Consider the following 24,065-nt stretch of genomic DNA (forward strand, 5'->3'; position numbering starts at 1 on the left):
GGCTTGAAATATACGACCTAGCTGTCGACAGAGGCAGCCGTGCAATGCGGGCTGAGAACTCGGGGCTCTCCTTGCAAGAAATAACTTTTAAGAGAGTTTTAAAACAGTCACTCCATGTGTGTTGCGCATAAGGAAACGATCAACATAAAAGCCACACCGTTCTGCCTTTTCCTCTGGCGCTTTATGATTATTTATCACTGAACAGATTTTTTTTTTTTCCAGGTAGTTGTCTTTGTGCATTTGATAGCACTTTTTATAGTCAATTTTCCCTTTTTATCTGGGTCTTCCTCACAGAAACCAGAGAGGGAAAGCATGATCATAACAGCCCAAAAAACTAGCACAGATGCTCAGGTAGGTCTGTGCCTCTGATTACCTTCAACTCGCTTTCAAAGTGATGGATTAGATTGCAGGAACCTGTAAGTAACAGCATAGAAGAGTCCCTCCCATAGAGTAGGGACTTAATTCATCCTTTGATGTACAGACATTCAACAGCACTCTTTCTCTTATGCAGCAACTGATTTTTTTTTTTTAATTTTCTCTCAGGAGGTGGGCTAAATGTTTATTATTTTGTGGGATAGATACTCCCTAATCTTGAATTAATTTTTTAAACTCCCTTAAAAGTTCTTAACCCTACAATGAAAGATTTTGTTTTGTTAGATATTTAAAAATCTCACTCAGTTTTTGAAAGTACTATTTAATATTGATTTTTTTTAAAAGGGGAAGTGAGAAAATTCTGCAGTAGTGTCTTAGGTCCTGATCCTGCAAAGACTTAAACTGTACGTGTAAGGACTCTCTTGTGCCAGGGCCTTCCACAATGCTTGAATCTCACCCTGCCCCTCCTAAATTAAACTCTTATCTTAGTTGAAGTATTACATTTTTGTATTGTTCATTATGCAGGCTTAAAAATAAAATAAATTGCAATATTTGGTAATGGAGGGTAAGCATGTATCATATGTTCTTTCCACCCATATTCCACAGATGCATATTATGATGTTGAAAGTTGAGTAGAAAATATTTCTATAGCAGCTGAATGATTACTTAACTAATATGAGAATTGGTGGTGATTTAGGTTTTTTTGGGCATGGAAATGCTCTAAGAAGTGTCATTCATATAGCATGCCCTTTATATTTGTTCTGGAGTTAAATTATTCCAATTAACTATCAGAACTATGGATCTGGTCCTGCAAATGCTTACACATGTAACTTTGCGTGAGTAATCACACTTAGCTAAATGGAACTACTTGTATGGAAAAATTAAATGCATGTTTGCAGATTTGGGTCCCAAGTTCCGTTTCTGCAAGGTGGAATCTGTGAGGTGCTCCTTGCAGGATTGGGACTTTATGCTTTCAGGGAAAAACAGTGATGATGTGCTGTGAAACAGGAGATATGTACTAATGAAGAATGTTATGCTCCGTATAGAAAAATCGGACAATGCAAATGTGCCCCAACAAGTTTCAGTCTGAAAGCATTTTTAAGACTTTTTTTTTAAAGCGATCGTTTCTGCTGTTTTAAACTAAGTAATGCAAAAATAAAAAATGACAGTCAAACAGTTTTGATTTTACTACAGATCAGCAGTCAGTTTTGTAACAATTGCTTTTGGTGTTTTGAAAACAAAGCAATTATCTTTCAGTGCATGTACTTTATAGACTTAAAATGTACACACAAGGCTTTTGAATAATGGTAACATAAATGGGTAAAAATGTTTGTCAAGCTTATAATGCAAGCTGACCAAAACAAAGACATTCAAACTGTGTGAAAATTCTGACCTTCAGCCTTGATATGATAAAAGTATATCCAATAACATTTAAATCATAAAAGCGGCAAAGAGTCTTAGTCTGGATCTGTAAAAGCAGCAAACACGGCTACCCCTCTGATATTTAAATCATACTTTGAACTCAGACCTGTACATTATTTAGGTATAATGTGATGTGCTGAGGACAATTAACTACCGGTTGTTGTATAGGTTATTTTTAAAAAAAGTAATACCAATATTTCTCAAGAACAAGGTGTAGTTAAGTTTCAAAGTGTAATTTAAGCCATGTAATACAACGGATGCTGGTTATTAGCCGACTTGATAATTTTTGGTTATTAGCAATTTTTTGTCAAGAACACATCCCATAGACTTTAATGTTAATTGGATTCGTGTATTAGCAACTGTCATGCTGCTTATTGACAACTTTTTTGATAACCTAGCGCAAGGATTGGCAACCTTTGGCACGTGGCCTGCCAGGGTAAGCCTCCTGGCGGGCCGGGCTGGTTTGTTTACCTGCTGTGTCTGCAGGTTCGGCTGATTGCGGCTCCCACTGGCCGTGGTTCGCTGCTTCCCGCAGCCCCATTGGCTTGGAGCAGCGACCAGCACATCCCTTGGCCCGCACTGCTAACCTAGCATCCCTACTTCCTGCAGAAAACCTTGGCTACAGGTTTGTAGGGCTGTAGGCAGGGAAGGAAGCACTGGGCTGTGCCAAACCCGAGCCCCTAGTGTCAGGGTAGGGTGCAACTCGGAGAGTGCAGGGAGAGGTACTGTGCAACTCTGCAGGCGCTCAGTTCTACCTTCTCTGCTGCTGTCCTGACTGCAGCCTCCCTTACCAGCCTTCAGCACCGAGACTTCAGAAGGAGTTCCTGGTTACCTTCTGTGTGGGTGGCAGCTCCCTGGCTATAGGGCTTTCCGCCTTGGTTGTTGTTTCAGGCATGGGCCTTTTGTTTGTTGGCAGCTTTAAGATAATAGCAACTTTTTGCTTGGAACCAAGAAGTTGCTAATAAGTGGTATGTGCTGTATAATTGTGAATGAAGTATGGATAATTGGCAGATTTATGCAGAGAAAAGGCAATTAACTAGAGCTTGTTTGAAAAATTGTGACAATATTCTTTCAGTGGAATTTCTTGGTTAGTTGAAATTGGTTTGATTTTGATGGGACTCGGACAAAAACCAGGTTTGATTTCAGTGAAGCTTTGAAAGAACGCAAGGAAGTTTGCAGCCATCTCGCCTGCATGGCTCCTAAGAAGCCTGAGCTTTTGGAGTCTGCAGCTCTAGGGCAACCTGCCAGCAGATATTCCAGGGACCTCGGGGCTTCTAGGGTATGTCTGACACCTGTGGCCGGTCCAGGCCTGAGCCTAAACATCTACATTGTAATTAAACAAGCCGTTATCCCGAGTCAGCTGGCACGGGCCAGCCACAGATTTTTAATTGCTGTATAGTTATACCCCTAGAGTCCAAGGCTCCAGGGGATCAGGGAGCTATGGGAGTCCCAGCTCTTCGGCTCCTTAGAGGCCTATACGGTGGTCAGAACTGAGAGCCTGGAAGCCTGCTCTGAGCTGGCACCCGTAGGGCTTACAGGCTCCCAGTTTCTTGTTAGCCTCAAGCTGAAGGGGTTTGTGGGGGCACCAGTTTCCAAGCTCTTGAACTTTCAGTTTCTACTGTGTCTTTCAGCCTACCAGGTAGAATTTTGTTTAGAAAATATCAAAACAAAATCTTCTGACTTTATTATTATTTTAAAAAAAAAAAGGGGGGGGGGGTTTGTTTCATAGAGGTTTTTGTAAAAAAAATTTTTGTTTTATTTCCAAATTGGAATTTTTTTTTTTTTTAAATCTCAGTGCTCTGCAGAAGAGAATTGCTGTTCTCGGCCCAGATCTGCAAGTAACTAATCCATACGTTGATGTTGAGGCTGATTTGTACAGAAGAAACTGTACAGTGTATGTTATGATACGGAACAACTATGCTTTTGATGTGCCTCCTTCATTGATCATTAATAAACATCATGAACAGCAGATGGCTTTAGTTTTCCTGAAATTGGGACTGTGTGTTTGTTACAGGCTAAGGGTATGATTTCCCCTGATTGAGTACACATCCTCGCGCAAGTTCTCATCAGTTGTAGGGATAGGTTGGGCTTTTCTCTGACCTACTTCCCTGTTAGGCTGTGCCATCTTTGGGGAGAGCAAGGTAGGGGCTTGACTTGCTCTAATCCAAGAGTAGGACCTGGGAAAAGATGCCTGCTTTTAGAGCTGTATAGTGGGGCTGGGATCTCAAGGGTCCCACAGAACCTGCTGCCATAATAGCAGGAGCAGGTAAAATGTACTTTGTTTTGGGTGGGATCAGGTGGGGAAAAAACAAAACACATTGTGGTAGTTTGCAGGAAAATACTAAATCTTTCTCATAAACAGAATTTCAGTAATGTAAAGCAAATTTTTCTTTTTTTTTAAATAAAGGTTTTAATACTTAAATTTAAGCGAGGAGTAGAAAGAGATTTGATGTCTATTATAATAGGAGCTAAAGGATTTTTTACCTAATATGAGTAAGATTTGTTTTATTCTTTTAATGGTAAAAATTGCATTTGAATTCTGTTTATAATATTAACCAACTTTTTTTTTTTTTTTAGTATCATGGGGGAATCTGTCTCTTGTGGGATTTGCCAGATCCAAGGTTTTTGTGGGTGGGAGTGGGATAACAATGCAAGAAACAATATGGGAGTGGGTATTGCGGGATGGGAGCAGGATTAAAATAATAGTTCCATGCAGGGCTCTGCCTGCATACTCCCACTGTGCCAGGTAGGAAGGGGAAAATAAGGAGCAGCTGAGGGCCAACAATAAGTTACATACCCTTGAGTTTTTGTCCTAGTTCATATGTCAGAATGAAGAGTGCAGCATAGTTGGCTGCTTCTGATGTACTCTGTAAATTGTTTTAACTCACCTTGAACAAAGTGTGTCATTTTACATTTTAATATGTCATTTACAGTAAAACCTCATTTTACAAGGATCTCTTGGGTTGGAGAAGGTGGAAATGCCTGAAATTTCTTCTCAAATCAGAAAAAAGTGTAATAGCTTTCACTGATATGTACTGGATTATATACAGACATTTTGAATTAAAGAATTTCTTAAATTAAGGCATCTGTCATTTTATAGAGCTTTTATTTGAAAGAAACAATTTTGTGGTGTAATGAATTCAGGAGTAAATTGCTCTTAAATTGAATAAGTATCACATTTACTAGTCAGAGTTAGATACAAAATAGAAGGAAAGAGGTCTCAGTTATGATGTTCTCTGCAAAATCTTCGGAGGCTGTTGGGAGCTCTTCCAGGTGGCTGTCCCTGGACCTTGTGTAGGAGTTCCATAAACCTCTGGCTGGTAGTTATGTGGTAAACTTGAAGCTTCATCCCCTGTTCTTTGTTTTTGTTTTTTTCTGGAAGAAAAGTGTTTACATCATTTTGTAATCCATGGAGACTACTCACCTACAGGTGTGGCAGGATATGAAATAAATTAATAGTTGTCAGTAAATGTTAATTTCATTTGACACAGAAATAAAATCCATCAATAGCAGTCAGAGAGTGCATCTTCCGCTGCACCTAGCACCTACAGAGATCGGCTATCCTGGGCCTTTGGCTGCATGAGGAAGCCCCTGCAACACCGTTGTCACCGGCCTTCTGGCTGAATAGGGAGCTCTCTGCAGCCATGCCATTGCAGCCTTCCTGACACGTTTACTGGCTTGGAGTGCAAGGGCCATCCCTGTTCAGCAGCAGCGTGGCTTCCCCTGTGGCTTGGGGCTCATAGTCCTTGTTGTGGTCCCAGCCGGGGGAGGGTCTCAGCTCCACTGAGCAAGCACAGCCTTCCCGGCACATAGCACCTGCAGGGATCACCTAACCCTGGCCCCACAATGAGCTCCTTGCGCTCCACTGTCATTAGCCCGCAGCCACACAGGCAGTCCCCTGCAGCCTTGCTGTGAAACTGAAAATTGAAATTGCTAAAATATCAGTTAAAGATAAAAATGGATGTTTGTCAATATTCTAAAAGAAAAAAATAATGAATTCTGCCTACACTGTTCATATGGAATAGGGGGTGCATGTCCATACTTTACCATTGCCTTGAGACTCCTGTTTGGTTCACGCGTAGGGGGGAGAAGATGCTGTCTCTACTGCATTACTCTGATCTCCAGCCTCATTTTTTGTTTTTTCTTCTGGGGTTTTCCTCCTCTATAAATAGGTTCCCCCTCCTTTCTGCTGTTCTTAGCTTTCCATAAACAACTGCAGCATGATTCATTGTAGCCTGCAATCTCTGAATAGCAGAAGAGAAACTGACAAGAGTCTTGTTTGTTTCACTTTGCTGCTAAGTATATGCTATAATCAAAAGAAGAGGTATTGAAGCTGTCTGCACACTGGGAAAGCATTTTTTTAATCAGTTTACATTGAATATACATTTAAAAGATTATATTTACAGAGATTTAGGCTAGAACATTTTTTTTAAAATAGAAGCTTAAATTCTATAAACATTGATTGGTTGGGGGGTGGTTCCAGTAAAAACTAGACAAAACTGGTGATATTTTTTTCTAGTTCAGGCAGCAATTTCTTCATTTCAAAAGAAACTGAATTCTGATTCTGATCCTATGAGGTGGTAAGGGTCCCCAACTCTCACGATTACATCTTAATTATACAGTAGTTATTGAAAAGAGCAGTTACTTACCTTATGGTATCTGTAGTTCTCCAAAATGTAGAGCCCAGTGATGTTACAAGCTACTGTGCTGAGGTGCCACATTTTCACTGAGTGTCCATTAGGGGGTCAAGATTGTGCTCCGCACCCCTTTTGAGCTTCCCCTCCCTAGGACTTCAAGAGCAGAGCAACCCTAACTGTCACTCAGTTCCTTCACTACCCACAATCCAAGATATATAAGACTCCAGGCTGTAGGGAAGGAGAGAGAGTTGTAGGATCCATGTGTTCAGGCATCTCAAAGAGCCACAGTTACTATAAAGTAAGTAACCACTCTTTCTTCTTTGAATACCGCACATGTGGATCCCACTCATAATTACCTTAAATAGAGTTGGGATCCAGGAGTTATTCCAAAACAGACATTTGATCTAGAAGCATTCACTAACTAGTAATGTTTTGTAAACATATGAGCTGAAGACATTATTAAGGGCACAAGAGCAAACTATCCCACTGTCTAGGAAAGATAGGAAGTATTGCAACAGACCACCCTTGCTTAAGCGGGAGATCTTCAGTGATCTGAAACTCAAAAAAGAATCCTACACAGAGTAGAATCTAGGTCAGATTACAAAGGATGAATATAAACAAATAACACAAGTATGCAGGCTCAAAATTAGAAAGGCCAAGGCACAAAACAAGATTAAATTAGCTAGAGACTTAAAGGGTAACAAAACATTCTGCAAATACATGGGAAGCAAGGACAGGGTAGGTCTGTTACTCAAGGAGAGGGGGAAAACAATAACAGAAAATGTGGAAATGGCAGAAGTGGTAAACGACTTTTTTTTGTTTCAGTTTTCACCAAAAAGTTTAGTAGCAATTGGACATCTACCTTAATGAATGCAAGTGAAAATGAGGTAGGCTCAGAGGCTAAAATAGGGAAAGAACAAGTTAAGAATTACTTAAAACAAGTTAGAATAGTCAAGCAGCTGACTGAGGAGATATCTAAGCCATTAACGATTATCTTTGAAAAGTTGTGGAAGATGGGTGAGATTCCAAAGGACTGGAGGAGACCTGAGGGTTTTGATGGTGCGATATTGGTATGGGCGCAGAGGTAAGAAGACCTTTATATGATCCTTGATGTAAACTCATAGGCCTGGTCACCAGAAGCTCCTGGAGATTAGATTCCAAGTCTTAAATTGGTCAAAATGGCCCTGAAGCAGTGAATCGTGGTATCGTGTCAATATCTGAAGCCTAGGTTGTCCCTCTGGATCATAATTAAGAACCCTTGTGATAAGAGGCCATTCTGGCATTGGAACTTGGAGATGGTTCGGATACCCACATTGTTTGGGATCTGGTGGATCTGAGCTGCAATTGGGTTGTTGGGGAGCTTGGAGCAAATGTAGGGCAACAGATTGTTGTCAGTTGTCCTGTTGATGACATTTGACATCTTGAGCATGGTGGCAGAAGGCTCTTTGCCAAGTTTGACATATTTATCTGTTTCCCATTTCTTGTCTCCAGGCAACAGGTTACAAGAAACTTGAAGTGAGGAAAGAAGAGGGACCAGTGGATCTGGCATTGGTTAAGGCATATAGTAATCCATTAGGTATTCCAGGTTCTTCTGGTCCCTCGGGACTTGGATCAAGAATTGGACTTCTTATAGGAGATAGCACCACTCCTTGAAAGCTGCCTTGATCACATGTAGCTCCTTGTGCCAGATATTATATATTTTCCTGCTGGGGTTAGTTTTTGAGAATAAAAAGGATGGGGGGAGGGGTATCGCATGTTAAGATAACACTGCACATGTGGCAAATCAGCCTTTAGTGGGATTGGGTGAATTAGGATGGGGGCTGAGGTAAATGCTTTGTTCAGTCATTCAAAGGGTGACTGAGCCTCTGTGGATCAAGCAAACCAGACTCCCTTTTACAGCAGCACTGTTATGGTTGCAACCAGGCCAGAGAAACCTTTAATAAATCACCTGTAGAAATTTGCCAATCAGGAATCGCTGTACCCTGCATATATCCATGGGTGTGGCCTAGACCTTGGTGCATGGTGACTCCCATGAGCAAATCAATAAATCGCAAGAATTTCACTGTGTCCTTATCAAACTTCCATTTCTCGAGCATCATGTAGAGTTAGTTTTGGTGGAGTCTCTCCAAGACGGTGCACACACAATGATTATGGAGGTCCTGACTTTTGGAGAAAATGAGGATGTCCAGGTAAATGATGACAAATTGGTCCAGCATATCCCTAAATATGTCATTTGTGAATTGCTGGAAGGTCACTGGAGCATTATACAACCCAAATGGCATGACCAAATACTTGAAGTGGTCTTCCATTTTTCTACTTCCTGGATCTTCACCAGGTTGTAAGCTCCACGGAGGTCTAGTTTTGTGAAGATCTTGGCAGAGTTTTTGAAACAGCTCAGTAACAAGTGTTGTGACCAGATGTCTAGAATGGACCACACTGAGAATGCCACACTCAAGGCAGACTGCAAGAAACAGGACAGACAACCCCCAATACTAGTGCTTTAATCTATAATTAGATTCACTAAACCAGTAGCAAAAGAGCTTATGTAGCATAATATTCGTTAACAAGAAGCTAAACAAAGTCCCTGTTAGGCATTCCAGCCATTGGTTCCCATCCAGACAGTGAAAGGTTACTGAAAACCCAATTCCCCAGACATTAGTTTCTACTAATCCTAAAGGATCAGACACTTACCCCCATGTCAATGTATATTTCATCTCACCCAAATATCACATTGTCACCCAATCCTTAGTAAATTAAGAATTTATTAATAAAAGGAAAAAGTGGTTAAAAGATCATAATTGCAAAGTCCTTAGGTCAGGTTTGTAGCAGTGATGGAATAGTTTGGTGGCTTTCAAAAGTCTGGTAACTTCCAAAAGATTGGAAGGTTCTTAGTCCATTGTTCAAAATACTCCTTTTAGTTATAAATCCACAGTCCAGAGAATTGGAGCAGGAATGAGGGAAAATGGAGATGTCTCAGGTGTCTTTTATATCCTCTACCATGGAAATTTACTGTCCCAAACAAAGCCCACAGCCCCTGTGTATGGAAAGTTACTGATGAACTCCAAGGTCACTTGTCCGCATCTCATGCCCTTACATGTTTTGCTTGCAGTCTTAGGCGTACTTAGGAAGAGTTGTCTGGAAAATTGATTCTTCTTAATATCCCATCAAGCTTGAATTGCCCCTGGGGGAATTCTGTGCCACTATTCACGCACAGAACTCATGTCCAGCACAGAATTTTTTTCTGCACAGAAAATACATTTTGCCCAAGAAGTGCTACAGTTCTGACTTTCGCCCACCAGAGGCCACTGTGGCACCAGAACAGCCAGCAGCGGCTGACCGGCAATAACAGTCAGCAGCTGGCTGCGTGCATCCCAACATCCTGCCTGCAGAGCCAGGTTAGGAGGTACGGGATATGTGCAGGGCGAAGGGGGGGCAGACAGAGTGGGGAACATGGAGCTGCTGGGGTTTCACAGATTGGGGTTCAGAAGGGCTAGTGGGGAGGACAGACTGAGGTGGAGGCTCAGGAGCCAGTGCGGTGGCAGCATTGAGCCAGGGGCTGAATGGAGAGGGTGGGATGGGTTGCAGGGCCACACACTGCGAGGGGTGGTGCAGGGACACACCTGACTGAATGGAAGAGGCTAGGAGTTAGTCAGGGTCTGCATGGAGGAGTTTTCCTAACAATCTCCCCCAATCCTCCCATTCCCCCATTTCATACTCCTCCCACCCCAAGCCTTTGCTCTACTTCTGAGGGGTGTGGGAAATACGTTTCTGTATTGTGGTTTGTTAATTACTCAAAGTTCTGTGTTCATTTGCCTAGTAAGGAATCTATTTGTCAAAAAAACATTTCCTGAATCTTTTCTTTTTCTTTTTTTGGGGCGGGGGGGATCTGTATTTTTATAGACATACTGACTGGTATTTTGAAATAAATGACCAAATAATTGAAACTGGCATGATTATATTGTGTTAATTTTGACAAAATACGCAGAATTTTGCAGAATTTTAAAATATTATGTGCAGAATTTTTATTTTTTGGCACGGAATTCCACCGGGAGTGTTGAATAGTCTATTCACAATGGGCTCACAAGACTGGATATAAACTACCTTGTGCATATCACCCCAAGAACAGATACAAATATATAGTCAATATTCATAACTTCAGATACAGCGATGATACATGGATTTAAACTGGATAATCACACTTGACATATTACAACTTTTTCATTGACACCTTACTTGATATACTTTGTACAAGACTTGTTTCAGTTGTATAAGAGTGGTAATATCAATGATATAAATCAGGGGTTCTCAAACTGAGGGTTGTGGACCCTCGGAGTCACAAGGTTATTACATGGGGGGTCGTGAGCTGTCAGCCTCCGCCCCCAAACCCTGCTTTGTCTCCAGCATTTGTAATAGTATTAAATACAAAAAAAGTGTTTTTAATTTATAAGGGGGGGTCGCACTCATAGGTTTGCTGTGTGAAAGGGGTCATCAATACAAAAGTTTGAGAAACACTGACGTAAATGGTCATCTTCAATTATATAGCATCACAGTGGTAATGGGTACTGGTTTTGGATCGTAGCTTGATAGTCCACATCAGGCCAAAGGGAGCCATGTGTATTCGCCACAAAGATCAGTGGGACCTCTGCTGGGGACATGGAGGCGCAAATGAACTCTTTCTTCAGGTTTTCCTCAAGATAGTTCCAGAGTGCCTATAGTTTGGGTTCAGAGAAGGAGTACAGTAGGATGTCAGAGTTACGAACTGACCAGTCAATCACACACCTCATTTGGAAACACGCAATCAGGCAGCAGCAGAGCCCCCCCGACCCCCCCCCCAAAAAAAGATTTGACAAGGGTAAGGACACTGTTTCTGTGCTTGTTTCATTTAAATTAAGATTGTTAAAAGTGGCATTTTTCTTCTGCATAGTAATGTTTCAAAGCTGAATTAAGTCAATGTTCAGTTGTAAACTTTTGAAAGAACAACCATAACATTTTGTTCAGAGTTATGAACATTTCAGAGTTCTGAACAGCCTACGTTCCTGAGGTGTTTGTAACTCTGAGGTTCTATTGTAAATGCACCTGAAGGGAACCTCTGCTCCTGGCTGGAGGTCAATAAGGCAGTCATAGCTGCGATAAGGTGGTAGAATGTTGGCTTTTGTTTTGTTGAACATGTCAGCATAGTGTTGATGTTTAACAGGAATTCCTGGAGCCATTGGAGAGGTTGTGGGGGTTTCTGGGATCCTCTGGATACTGTCTTCACACCTCTGAATTATTTTGAGGACTAAAAAGGGTAGACTGAGTAGACTGAAAAGGGTTGCTGGTCCTGGGGTGGCTGTCAGGTAAACAGGATTGTTGGCAAGATGGGGAGTCAAAGTGTACTGTGCCTGACTGCCAGCAGTTGCCCAGGTCACGGGCAACAAACCAGGGGATGCTAAGGACAACTGATGAATGCAGTCCATGAATTAACCCAAAATGAAGGACTTCAATGTGACCTCTAAGGATGCCATGTGGTGGGTGACCAGTCCCAATTGAAAGAGTGACCTGTCTATGGAATCTACTAACCTGGGGGAGTCCTTGTGCTGGGTTGGGGTATTGTGTGTTTGGGGAAATTCCAGATCCATGAAATTGGTTGAGGCATCCAAGTCCACCAGGGGCTCTAGGTTGGTGTTGGGCATCACAGGGTGCTGGAGCCAGAGAGGGAGATGTGTTGGGTGCTGATTGGGCATCACCAGGGAGCCGATGGGCAAGTGTTGGTGTGGGTCAGTGGGAGAGGGGAAGTGTCAGCCCAGCTTGGACCCCTGGCAGGGCTGGAGCTTTGCATTTCCTGATCTGGGCATAGATTGGGCATTGGCAGGGTGGTCTGATGCAGAGTCCTGGTTCCCTATGGTGTAGGCATAGCCACGATGCCTGGCATCTGCTCTTTTCCTCATCAGAGAGATGGGGCCAGACCGTATCAACTTGCATGGGCTTGGGTAATGGATGATGAGGGCTCTGGAGCTGAGAGGACCACCTTTTTTCTGGGTGATGTTTGGTCAGGCAGTCATCAGTCCTGATGCATAAGCTGAGTCAGGCATCGAGGCCAGACAAGGATTCCACCTGTGCTAGTTCATCTTTAATTTCACCATTTAAGTTGAGCAGGAAATGATAGTGCTGAGTGTCTACTACCAAGTGTCAGAACTCCACTACATATTTAGCAACTGGCTGGTGTCCCTGTGGCAACACCCAAAGTGTGGGTTTGGCTGTGCTCTCGCAGCATCAAAGATCACCACCATAACTTGAATGAAGACCTCACATTATCCCAAAAGCGGGCTTATTTTTCCGGGAGCAGAGACTCCCAAACCAGGGCCTCCCCATTAAGCAGGCTGACGGTCCCACTTGGGGTTGGTTAGTGGGGTACGACTGGACATAGCAGAAATAGGAGACGATGCGGACTTAGGAACCCACAGATTTTGTCATGCTTGCCATTGAACTTGTCAGGTAGGGGAAGCTTGGGCTCATGGGGCATGGGAGTTGGCACTAAAGGTGGCACGACCTGAGCTTGCAGGAGGACTGCATTCTGTGCCTGTAGGGCAGTAACCTGGGCCTACAAGGTCTGTAAGTGTCCCGCTATCTGTGTCAGAAAGATATTGGCGCTGAGGGTCAGAACTGTGTTACCTGGAGTGAGGCAAAGCTTGGGTGCAAGACCGGAGCAAGGCTGGGAACAAGTACACACAGGAGCTATAGCAGCCGTGGACAAATGCTTTGAGAAGCTACTGCTGGTCTTGAGAGCCAGCCTGCTGGCTCATCTAACCAATCAGACAGTGTAGCCAACCAGGCTGCCTATTATAAACCAGCTGTCAAAGTGTTCGGCTACCCAGAGCCTGGCTGTGCTGTGGGCCCTGGTTCCTAACACAAAGTGTGAAATAATTTTAGTTGAAGATAAACGAGGAGTTGGAACGAAAGTTGACAAGTTAATAAATTGATACAAAGTTGAACAGTACTTTTGGAATAAAGAACGGGTGAGGTCTCATAGTTACTCTCCATGTGAAAAACCATGTAGGGGAGGGTTAATCATTAATGCTCCTATATGCTGAAGTAATTGCCACAAAGTGTGCCACCTTCATCGATAAAAGGTGAATTGGACAGCTTGATAAATGTTCAAAATGGGGTTCCATTACAGAAGAAAGCACAGATTTAAATCTTTTTGTGGGAGCAATCTTTCTTACAGGAGGAAAGACTCAAACCAGGTTCCTTAGAACAGTGGTTCTCAAAGCTGGTCCGCCGCTTATTCAGGGAAAGTCCCTGGCGGGCCGGACCAGTTTGTTTACCTGCTTCGTTTGCAGGTTCGGCCGATCACGGCTCCCACTGGCTGTGGTTCGCCGCTCCAGGCCAATCGGGGCTGCGGGAAGGGCGGCTAGCATGTCCCTTGGCCCACGCTGCTTCCTGCAGCCCGCATTGGCCTGGAACGGCGCGGGCCATTGTTGCACTCTATTTGGTACTATTAAGACCTCAGCTGGAGTACTGTGTCCAGTTCTGGGTGCCACACTTTAGGAAAGATGTGGACAAATTGCAGAGAGTTCAGAGGAAAGCTATAAAAATGATAAAGGTTTCAAAAACCTGATCTGTGAGGAAAGGTTAAAAAATAAAACTTGGGCATGTTTAGTCTTGAGAAAAGAAGATTGAGAGGAGACTGGATAACAGCCTGCAAATACATTAGGCGCTGTTAGAAAGTTTTCCCAATAGTTTCCTCTTTACAACTATAAGCATAGCTGAGCACTGGAGTAGGTTCTTCTTTGAGTCATTGCTCATGTGTATTCCACAATAGGTGTGCATGCTCGCCACGTGCACCGGTACCGGAAGTTTTTCCCCTAGCAGTACCCGTAAGAGGGGAGCGACCTCTGGAGTGGCGCCTGCCTGGCACGGTGTAAGGGGAGCTGTGCGCTCCCCCAACCCTCAGTTCCTTCTTGCCACCAGTGAAGGTGCGTCGGAACTACTCTGCTCCAGCTTTGCTGTAGCTCCTCCCCAGAACTGTTCATTTGTTCAGTGTTAGTACCTGTAGTTAGCTGTTTAGTTAGTCAGTGAGCCCGGCCCGGGGCATGCCCCGTGCCCTGGGGTTTAAGTCGTGTGGCTCTTGTAGGCGTTCTATGCCAAGAAGTGACCCAAACGCAGACTGTTTGCGCTGTTTGGGAGAAACTCATATTAGTGAAAGGTGCAAGATTTGCTAGTCGTTTAAGCCTCGGACCAAAAGAGAAAGGGACATTAGGCTCTGGGTCATCCTGATGGAGTTGGCGCTGACCCCGACTCCGGCATGCTGCTCCGAAGTGGTACCTGGCACTGTGGCGTTGGTACGCGGTGACCCTCCAGTGCCATCGACCAGTCGGCACTGCTCCCCGTCCACGGGGCATGCCAAGAGGGCCAGGAAGACTCCCTCTTTGCAGCGGCACTGAGGGAAGTCTGGGACAGAGGCTAGGCCCACGTCAGGCAGTCCTCGATCCCCACTGGGCCCCAGGCCTCCGACTCACGTTGAGCGGAGTAGCCCAGCCCCTTCGGAACAGGCCTCTCTGGATGTCTGGATGCCATCCACGCCTGAAGCCCTCCAGGCGGCCTGGGATGTTATGTCCATGCTGGTGCCCAGAGCGCTGCCGATGTCGGCCCCACGCTCCAGAGGCAAGCCGCCACTGGGATCTCCGCAGTCGCTTCCGGCCCGGTACCGGTCTCAGTTGAGGGAACGTCCCTGATGCCATTCACTGCCCAGCCACTGTTTGGGGCAGAGTCCATGTGGATCGCCCTCGACGCTGACCAGACTGTCTGTCTGGGTTTCATCCAGCTGAGACTCTCAGCACCGCTCGTCCTCAAGGAGCGAATATCGACGGGACCGCGGCAGGCGTCACCAATGGTACTCGTCTCGGAAGGGGTACTGCAGTCGGTCATGGCACAGTTGTCGACGTCGTTCCCACTCGGACTCCTGCTCCAAGTCTCCACCAAGACATTGCAGCCCCGGGTGTCAATCACCGGCATCTCGGTTCATGGAGCAGTTGTTACCATTGGTACTGGTCCTCCATGTTGAGATCGCAGTCCCGTGGCCGACGTAGATCCCAGCACTGCCTCTCCTCCCGGTCCAGAAACAGTAGCAGATCTTACGCCAGCCCGGCCTCCATTCTTAGCCGTCCTTCAATGGGGCAGGCCAGCCAACCTGAACAGCTGGCCCCGCCGGTTTCACATTAGGTGCAGTGGCACGGAGCATTGTGGCCAGCTCAGTGGTACCAGTAGGCACCCTGGCCTCCAGCGCAGCCCCTGGTGGGAGCTCGCTCAGTGTCCAGAGCTTTGGAAGCGCTGTCAGCCTCCCTCTCCAGACCCCAGACAAAGGAGTCGGTGGGACGTACCTCCTCAGCACCGTGTCCGGAGTCTGACCAGGTGGTGGACCCTCCGATGTCGGCCGATACCCAGAGCACTGCACTGTCTTCCTTGCCCCGCCCGGAGGAGGCGATTGAGGCCTTGCTCCCCTCCGCCCCGCAGGAGGACTTCAGGGCCCATCAAGAACTCTTAAAGAGGGAGGCAGCAAGCCTCCATCTCCAGGCAGAGGAGATGGAAGAGCCCTCAGACTCCCCCGTTTAATGTGCTGTCCCAGCCAGCACTGGGTAGGGTGGTCTTGTCTCTCCATGAAGGGGTGGTAAGATTTCAAATGCCCTGTGGCAAATACCGGCCTCGTTGGCCCCCATCTATAAGAAGGCGGAACACAAGTACTTTTTACCCACTAAGGGGCATGAGTACTTGTATGCCCAACCGGCGCCCAACTCCCTGGTGGCCGAGTTAGTCAACCACAGAGAACGGAAGGGTCAGCCAACCCCGCAAAGAACAAAGACTCGGAGTCTGGACTCTTGCGGAAGGAAAATGTATTAGTCTTTGAGCTTCCAGTTACGAGTGGCAAATCATCAAGCTCTCCTGGGCTGGTAAAAATTAAATCTGTGGGGCTCCCTGACCAATTCGAGGACTTCCTCCAGGAGCGTGATAGGAAGGAGTTCAAGGCGCTAGTGGAGGAAGGGGCAGCGGCCACTTGGGCGTCCCTGTAGGCAGCCTCGGATGCTGCGGGCACGGCCGCACGATCCATGGCCTCCGCGATGTCCATGAGACGGGCGTCATGGCTCCTGCTCTCTGGGCTGTCCAGCGAGGCGCAGTCTTCCATGCAGGATCTCCCGTTTGATGGGAAAGCTCTGTTTTTGGTGGAAACAAATACAAGGTTGCATGGCATGAAAGACTCCCATATGACCCTCCAAACTCTGGGCCCCTGTGTCCCGGCTCCAGCAAAACCTAAGTTCAAGCCGCAGCAGACTCCCACCCAGGCCGCCCTCCTGAAGTCTGAGGCTGCCCATAAGAAGCAGCAGGACTATAAGAGACGCCCTCAGAGGCAGTCTCAGCCTGCCCCCAGCCTAGGTCCTCCAAGGACAAGCAGGCGGGGAAAAGGCGCTTTTGATGGGACGCTTGGGCGCACCCTGCCAGTCCTCATCAGGGATCCACCCCCAATAAAGCTCCCCTTCTCCAACCGGTTGTGTGCTTTCCTCCTGGAATAGTCACTGCTAACCTCAGACCGATGGGTCCTCAACACCATCTCTTGGGGTTACACCCTCTAGCCTACTTTCTCCCCACCCAACCACCCCCCGTCCCTCTTGGGGGACCCCTCACACGAAGCTCTGCTCAAGCAAGAGGGGGGCAGCTCCTAGGACTAGGAGCGATAGAGGCGGTGCCCGAAGAGTTACTGGGCAAGGGGTATTACTCCCGTTATTTCCTTATCCCGATGGCCAAAGTTTTGCATGGTTTTCCTGGCCTCCATCATCCCCTCCCTGGATCCTGGGGACTGGTACTCTGCCCTCGATATACAGGACGCATACTTCCACATCCACATATTCGAGGGGCGCAGACGCTTCCTCCGTTTTGTGGTGGGACAGAATCACTACCAATTCATGGTCCTCCCGTTTGGTCTGTCCACTGCCACCAGGGTGTTTACAAAATGCATGTCGTGGTAGTGGCCTACCTCAGACGGCGGGGGGTCCAGATATTTCCCTATCTGAATGATTGGCTTGTCAAGGGCACCTCCCGGTTGCAGGTGAGGGATCAAGTGCCGCTCCTCTTGTCCATGTGCATCACTGTGGGCCTGTTCGTAAACAACACCAAGTCCACGTTAGTCCCGGTCCAACTCATAGAGTTTATCGGGGCACTCCTGGACGCAGCGTCGGCCAGGGCCTCTCTTCCGCCAGACAGATTTGAGACCCTGACAGGTCTCATCGACTCGGTCACAAGGTTCCCAGTGACAACAGCCAGGGTTTGCTTGTAGCTCTTGGGTCACATGTCGGTTTGCACGTACGTGGTCCATCGTGCCAGACTCAGGATGAGGCCCCTCCAGCTCTGGTAGGCCTCAAAGTTCTCCCAGGCCACAGACAGGATGGACAAGGTCCTCACTGTGCCGGACTCTGTGATCACCGCCATATGGTGGTGGCCTGCCCCAAACAACATGCTCCAAGGGGTCCTGTTCAGGAACAGGGCCCCTCTGTTGGAGCTGGTGTCCGATGCATCGGACCTGTGTTGGGGGGTCCAGGTGGGGAACTTTCAGACCCAAGGCCTGTGGTCGGCTCAAGACCTGACTCTACATATAGACGTCAAGGAGCTCAGGGCGGTGCGGCTGGCGTGTATGGCCTTCCGCTTGCACCTGGAGGGCAAGGTAGTCAGGGTCCTCACGGACAACATGGCATCTATGTTCTGTATCAACAGGCAAGGCGGGGCCCGATCCTCTCCCTCTGCCACTAAGCCCTCAGGCTTTGGGACTTCTGTATAGCCCACAACATCCACCTGAAGGCCTTCCACCTACCGGGCACCCAGAACAAGAGGGTGGATTGCTTGAGCAGGGACTTTTCCTCGCAACACGAGTGGTCCCTCCACCCAGAAGTGGCCCACCAGCTCTTCCGAAGGTGGGGAACTCCCCAGGGGTGGACCTATTCGCGACTCGGCAGAACTGGTGATGCCCCTGATTCTGCTCCGGGAGGGCCTGGGGAGGAGCGCTATCTCCAATGCCTTTCTCCTGTCCTGGACAGGCCGGCTTCTCTACGCCTCTCCCCCGTTCCCTCTAATCAGCAGGGTCCTGGAGAAGATAAACACGGACAAGGCTGGGTCATCCTGATTGCCCTGGTGTGGCCCAGGCAACATTGGTACGGGACCCTCACGGACCTGGCGGTAGCTCCGCCGTGGCCGTTGTTGCTCTGCCCGGACCTGCTCTCTCAGACCAGGGCCGCCTCCTCCATCCCAAACTAGCGGCTCTTCACCTCACGGCGTGGCTGCTCAGTGATTAGGTGGAGAGGAAAGGACGTGTCAGAACAGGTTCAGTGCATTCTCCTCAAAAGTAGATGGCCCTCCACTCACCACGCTTATTTGGCGAAGTGGTCCTGGTTTTCTAGGTGGGTGGTGGACCAGTGTGTCTCCCCTGTGGCCGCCCCAATCCATCTTATTCTTGATTACCTCCTCCACCTGAGGGCCCAGGGCCTGGCGCCCTCATCAGTCAAGGTGCACCTGGCAGCCATATTGGCCTTCCATCCGCCAGTGCAAGGGCACACGTTATTTTCCCATGCTATGACTGGCCGGCTCCTTAAGGGTTTGGACCATATTTTTCCATATTCTAGACCCCCGGTCCTACAGTGGGACCTAAACCTGGTGTTGGCTCGTCTCACGGGGCCCCCGTTTGAACCACTGGCCACATGCTTCTGATCTCACCTCTCGTAGAAGGTGGCCTTCCTGGTTGCAATCACGTCGGCCAGGTGAGTCTTGGAGCTCAGGGCCCTGACCTCCGAGCCGCTATACACGGCCTTTCATAAGGGCAAGGTCCAGCTTCACCCACACCCCGCGTTCCTCCCAAAGGTGGTCTCCGCCTACCATGTGGTAGACGATTTTTCTACCGGTCCTCTGCCGCAAGTCTCACGCGTCCAGTGAGGAGCGCTGTCTCTACACAATGTGCAGCAGGCTCTGGCTTTCTACCTCGAGCAGACCAAGCCATTCAGAGAGTCCTCGCAACTGTTCGCCCCCTTGGCTGATCACGCGAGGCGCCAGCCGATTTCCACTCAGCGGCTTTCCAATTGGATCACTTTGTGCATCCGTTCCTGTTATGAGCTGGCGGGTGTCTCCCCGCCACCCATTAAGAGGGCACACTCGGCTTGGACACAGGCCTTGTTGGCTGCCTTCATGGCCCAGGTCCCCATCCAGGACATTTGTGGGGCTGCCATGTGGTCTTCGGTTCACACGTTCACCTCGCACTATGTGATCATCCTCCAAACCAGGGATGATGCCGGGTTCGGCAGGGCTGTCCTCCGTCCTGGGAACTTGTGAAATCCTTCCTACCTCCAACAGATATAGCTTGGAATCACCTATTATGGAACACACATGAGCAATCACTTGAAGAAGAAAAGACAGTTACCTTTTCCGTAACTGGTGTTCTTCGAGATGTGTTGCTCATGTCTATTCCACACCCCGTCCTCCTTCCCCTCTGTCGGAGTTGTCTGGCAAAAAGGAACTGAGGGTGGGGGGAGCACGCAGCTCCCCTTATACCGTACCAGGCACTTATACCGCGCCACTCCAGGGGTCGCAGTGGGCACTCCCCCTCTACGGGTACTGCTAGGGGAAAAACTTCCAGCACCAGTGCACGTGGCGAACACGCACACCTATTGTGGAATAGACATGAGCAACACATCTTGAAGAACACCAGTTATGGAAAAGGTAACTGTCTTTTATCAAGGGGCATTATGGAATCCTAGTCATTCTAATTTTTTAAGAACAGGTTAGACAAACACTTGTCAAAGATGGTCTAGGTTTACTTGGTCCTTCCTGTCTCAGTGCTGGGAGCTGTACTAGATGACGTCTCCAGATCCTTTCCAGCCCTAAATATCTATGATTGTATTACAGAACTTCAGCTTTGTCAAAATGTAAAGGAAGAGTAAATTAACTAGCATTCATATCCTTTCAGTCACTTGGAACCTCTAGCTAGTCCAAACTGCTTAATAGTGGAATTGGACTAGCGAGAGAATATTACACTTTTAATCTTCGATAGCAGCTGCCAAGTCCTCTTCTGATTGAAATTCTTAGTGTTGATTACCATCTGGAAATGGTGGGAGAGGAAGTTGGAGAGCAGAGTGGCCCAGAAGCTGCTGCAGTTAACTGCTGATAGACAGGAGGACAAGAATAGCCTGTGAGTAGATGGTTGCGTATTTGGGTGGGATGTATGTGCATGTAATTGAACATATTTGTGGATTTAGTGGGTCGGTGAGAGAGGAAGACAAAGTAGGGCGATAAATACAAATATGTGACTGGTCCTCGGGGATCATGTGCTTTCAAGGGGTGGGAGAAGTATGAAGAGACTGCTGACTGTTACTTATTATTGCTTTGTGAGAATGAAAAAAATTAAAAACAGAATTTTACCTACAAAAAATCTTGTTAGGATAATATTTGGCTTCATTGTTGTTTCTGGTTCTAACAGCACTTTGAATCCTCGTATTGAATTCTGGAAGTAATTTTAGTACATTTCTATATAGATAACTATATAATGATATATGTATGCATAAAACACTGCTGAATTTTAAAAAATGACTTTGCACAATTTGGCTCTCTTACTCTTCTTTTCTCTCCCCTCTCATCAATGTATCTAACTAGAATTTACAAGAACTGGTTGACTAGTGACTGATCTTCTTTGTATGCCACTTGAATAAGTGTGCTATCCCAAGTACAATAAGATAAAAGTCCCTTGTAATTGGAGCTGTGCTGCTAGGTTTTCTAAGAATTTTGACCACTTCAGGGAAGGAAAGAGTTCTTGTTACTGGTAATGTTCACAAGCTGCAGAGAATTTCCACAGCACTGGATGAATCTGTAGGTGAAAGTATGCAAAAGGTTTAAATTTATAGAGGCTAGATATTTGTCATATCTAGACAGACTCTTTTCCTCCTAATTATAACACAATTATGTGAAGCAGAAATTAATCAGAAGGCTTTTGTTTTCCACTCTTCCTATTACTCTGCATATATAAATAATTTGTTTAGTGCTTATCTCCAGTGCTTCAGCACCATTCTGATGTGGCAAAGCAAGTGCAAAGACATGAGTCCTCATTTTTCTTCTGAAGATGGTTATGTCTGAGCTGTTTCTGATTTCTCATTGGATTGTATTCACAGTCAAGGTCTTACTGCTGAAAAACGCTGTCCCATAGACTTTTACTGTGGCCTCCCTCCACTGCTACCTTTTCAGAGGATTGTGACTGTTGTGAGGGGAGAGGGGGAGCGATGACTTCATCCCTCATCCCATGCTTTTGTAACTAGTAATAGCAATTTTTTCTCTTCATTTCTTTGTCATCACTGACACACTTTGTTCTGTTTTGATAGGAAGAGAAGTGGTATATTTACAAAACTCTGGTCCTGAAGAACATGTGCTCTGATAGTACATCATGAGTCAATTTAGAGTTCAGAATGTTGTTTGTAAATAAAGCTTTGAAGGATCTTAGACCAGATGCTTTTTAAAAATCTGCTGCTAAGTTTTTCCATTGAATTTTTCAAAAACAAACCAGATAACATTTATAGTCATGTAATGTCTTCCAAAATTTAAATATTTAAATTTCCTTAGAGCCGAGATTTCCATTTTCTGGATAATTTGATAAAACAATTTTGAAGAACAGCTTACATACAAAGCAAGATTCAGTAATACTCCAACCATTTTCTGCAACAAGATATGCAAACCTCAAACTATATTTCAGGGTTTATATCACCTTATGAGTTTTCACAGCAGGAAAGGTGAACAGGGTCTTAATTGGATTGGCCTATAAAAAATGTTACTTCTCTTTTGAATGTAAGTGCAAGAACACTCTGATGGATTGATGTCTCTCAACCATCTTGAACAATCAGTATTGGCTACACAGCTCTCAAGATGTGACTGGTGAAATGGAGAGATTGCAGGGACCAAAGGTGGGGGAGAGAAGAGGTGCCTGCATATATATTTTTTATTTTTATTTTTTAAAATTGTAATCGTGTCTGAGGGTTTTACATTTGTGGTTTTTGTTTTTATTGATGCTTGTTTAGGGAGAGTGAAGGTTCATTGTACAGCTACCTACGTGGACTTTTACAAATGGCATTGTACATTCGGGACTATTAACTATACTGTCTTAAATGGTTACCCAAAACCTTTTTTTTTTTTTTTTTCCTTTGGAAGTAAACATGTTCACTATAACATAGAGATTGGAAGGGAATTTTTTTCATTTGACAGCTTTATGCTATTCTTTTTCTCTGTCCCCTGTTTCTGTGGGCCTTTTATACAGAAGCAAGAAGGGAGAGAGAATCAATTTTAAAAATAAAGGGAAAAGTATGTCCATAAAGCTACAAATTAATAGGGAGATAAAAAGTTTGGAATGGTGATTAATTTCTGGGTCATCTGAAGCAGGAACATATTCCTTCCTGTTCCTGAGATCTTGCAAATCTGGTTCAAATCTTTTTAAAGTTTCCATGGGTCTTTGCCATTTCAGACCACACTTGTGGGGTTTTTTTTTTTTAAACCTAATTTAAAAATTGAAAATAAAACTTTGTACAAAAGTGTTTAATGCGTATTTTGCAGATGGTGTTCTGACACTGAATACAGAGAACAGTAATTGTTCCTACCAAGTACCAAGCTTCCATAAGTGTGAGATCTGTTTGCTATCCTTTTCAAAAGTGACACAGTTCCAGCGCCACATGAGGGATCATGAACGAAATGACAAGGTATGTATTTCAGTAAATCTAGATAAAAATCTAAAAAATATTAAAACATCAAAAGTTAAATCCAGCATTTTAATAGATGAAGTTGAAGACGCATTTAACTGTGTTCAGTAATGGTGCTGACAGCCAAACTTTGCAGTTTGGTTGGACAAAACTTCTTTTTTACTTCTGCCTCATCACATGTGCAGTCTGTAAGGAATGAAAGAAACCTTGCAGTGGATAGCATTTCAGCTATGATCTTATCCCCAGTTGAAGCAGTTTTTGCTTAGGTATCCACAGATTATCCATTGTCTCTGCAAAGTATTTAGGTGGGCTAAGGAAACTGGTAAAAAGATACCTTTTAATCAAGATTTTCGATAGTAAATGAAAAATGATTGTATACAAAATTGTAGAGTAGCACAGTAAACCTTGAAATAAACAAGATAGTAATTCTCTTAAATGCTCTCTGCTTTTCTGGTCAGATGATTGGTTGAGCCCAGAGGAGGAGTTCAGGATTATTATTTACATTTTTAGACAGAGATTTAGTTTTTGTCTCCACTTTTCTCTCTTGCCAGTTTCTCCTCTCTTCCCCCCTCCCCCCCCCCCCAAAAAAAAAAAATCAAATGGAATTATGAAAAATTGGGGAGTCAGAATTTCTGTTGACCTGGAACCATGAGGAGAGAAAATAATCAGGAGGATTCTCTTGTGTCATTATTGTAGATAGGTTCTTGAATTGCCTGTTTTTGTTTTAATTATTATGTGGATTTTTTTAGTGTATATTATAGTCTATATCTGTGAGAAGATTAGACCTAATATAGGTTTCAGAGTAACAGCCGTGTTAGTCTGTGTTTGAAAAAAGAAAAGGAGGACTTGTGGCACCTTAGAGACTAACCAATTTATTTGAGCATGAGCTTTCGTG

At 45.5% G+C, this 24,065-nt stretch overlaps 1 protein-coding gene across 9 annotated transcripts in view; it reads left to right on the forward strand.

Moving 5' to 3' along the window:
* ZNF236 (zinc finger protein 236) overlaps positions 1–24,065 on the forward strand; it is a 171,845-nt gene that overhangs the window by 763 nt on the left and 147,017 nt on the right. For 8 of the 9 annotated variants that reach the window (XR_006288620.1, XR_006288621.1, XM_043539993.1 and 5 more), the window contains exon 2: positions 23,028–23,170. Coding sequence is in view for 7 of the 9 variants with exons in the window: in XM_037892968.2 (XP_037748896.1) it covers positions 23,028–23,170 (143 nt within the window). In the remaining 2 variants the exon portion in view is untranslated. Of the gene's footprint in view, positions 1–294; positions 352–23,027; positions 23,171–24,065 lie in introns of all 9 variants that reach the window. The other variant, XM_037892973.2, reaches the window with a different exon arrangement.

This window comes from Chelonia mydas, chromosome 2, assembly GCF_015237465.2.
Source record: "Chelonia mydas isolate rCheMyd1 chromosome 2, rCheMyd1.pri.v2, whole genome shotgun sequence".
In the NCBI taxonomy this organism is placed as follows: domain Eukaryota; kingdom Metazoa; phylum Chordata; order Testudines; family Cheloniidae; genus Chelonia; species Chelonia mydas.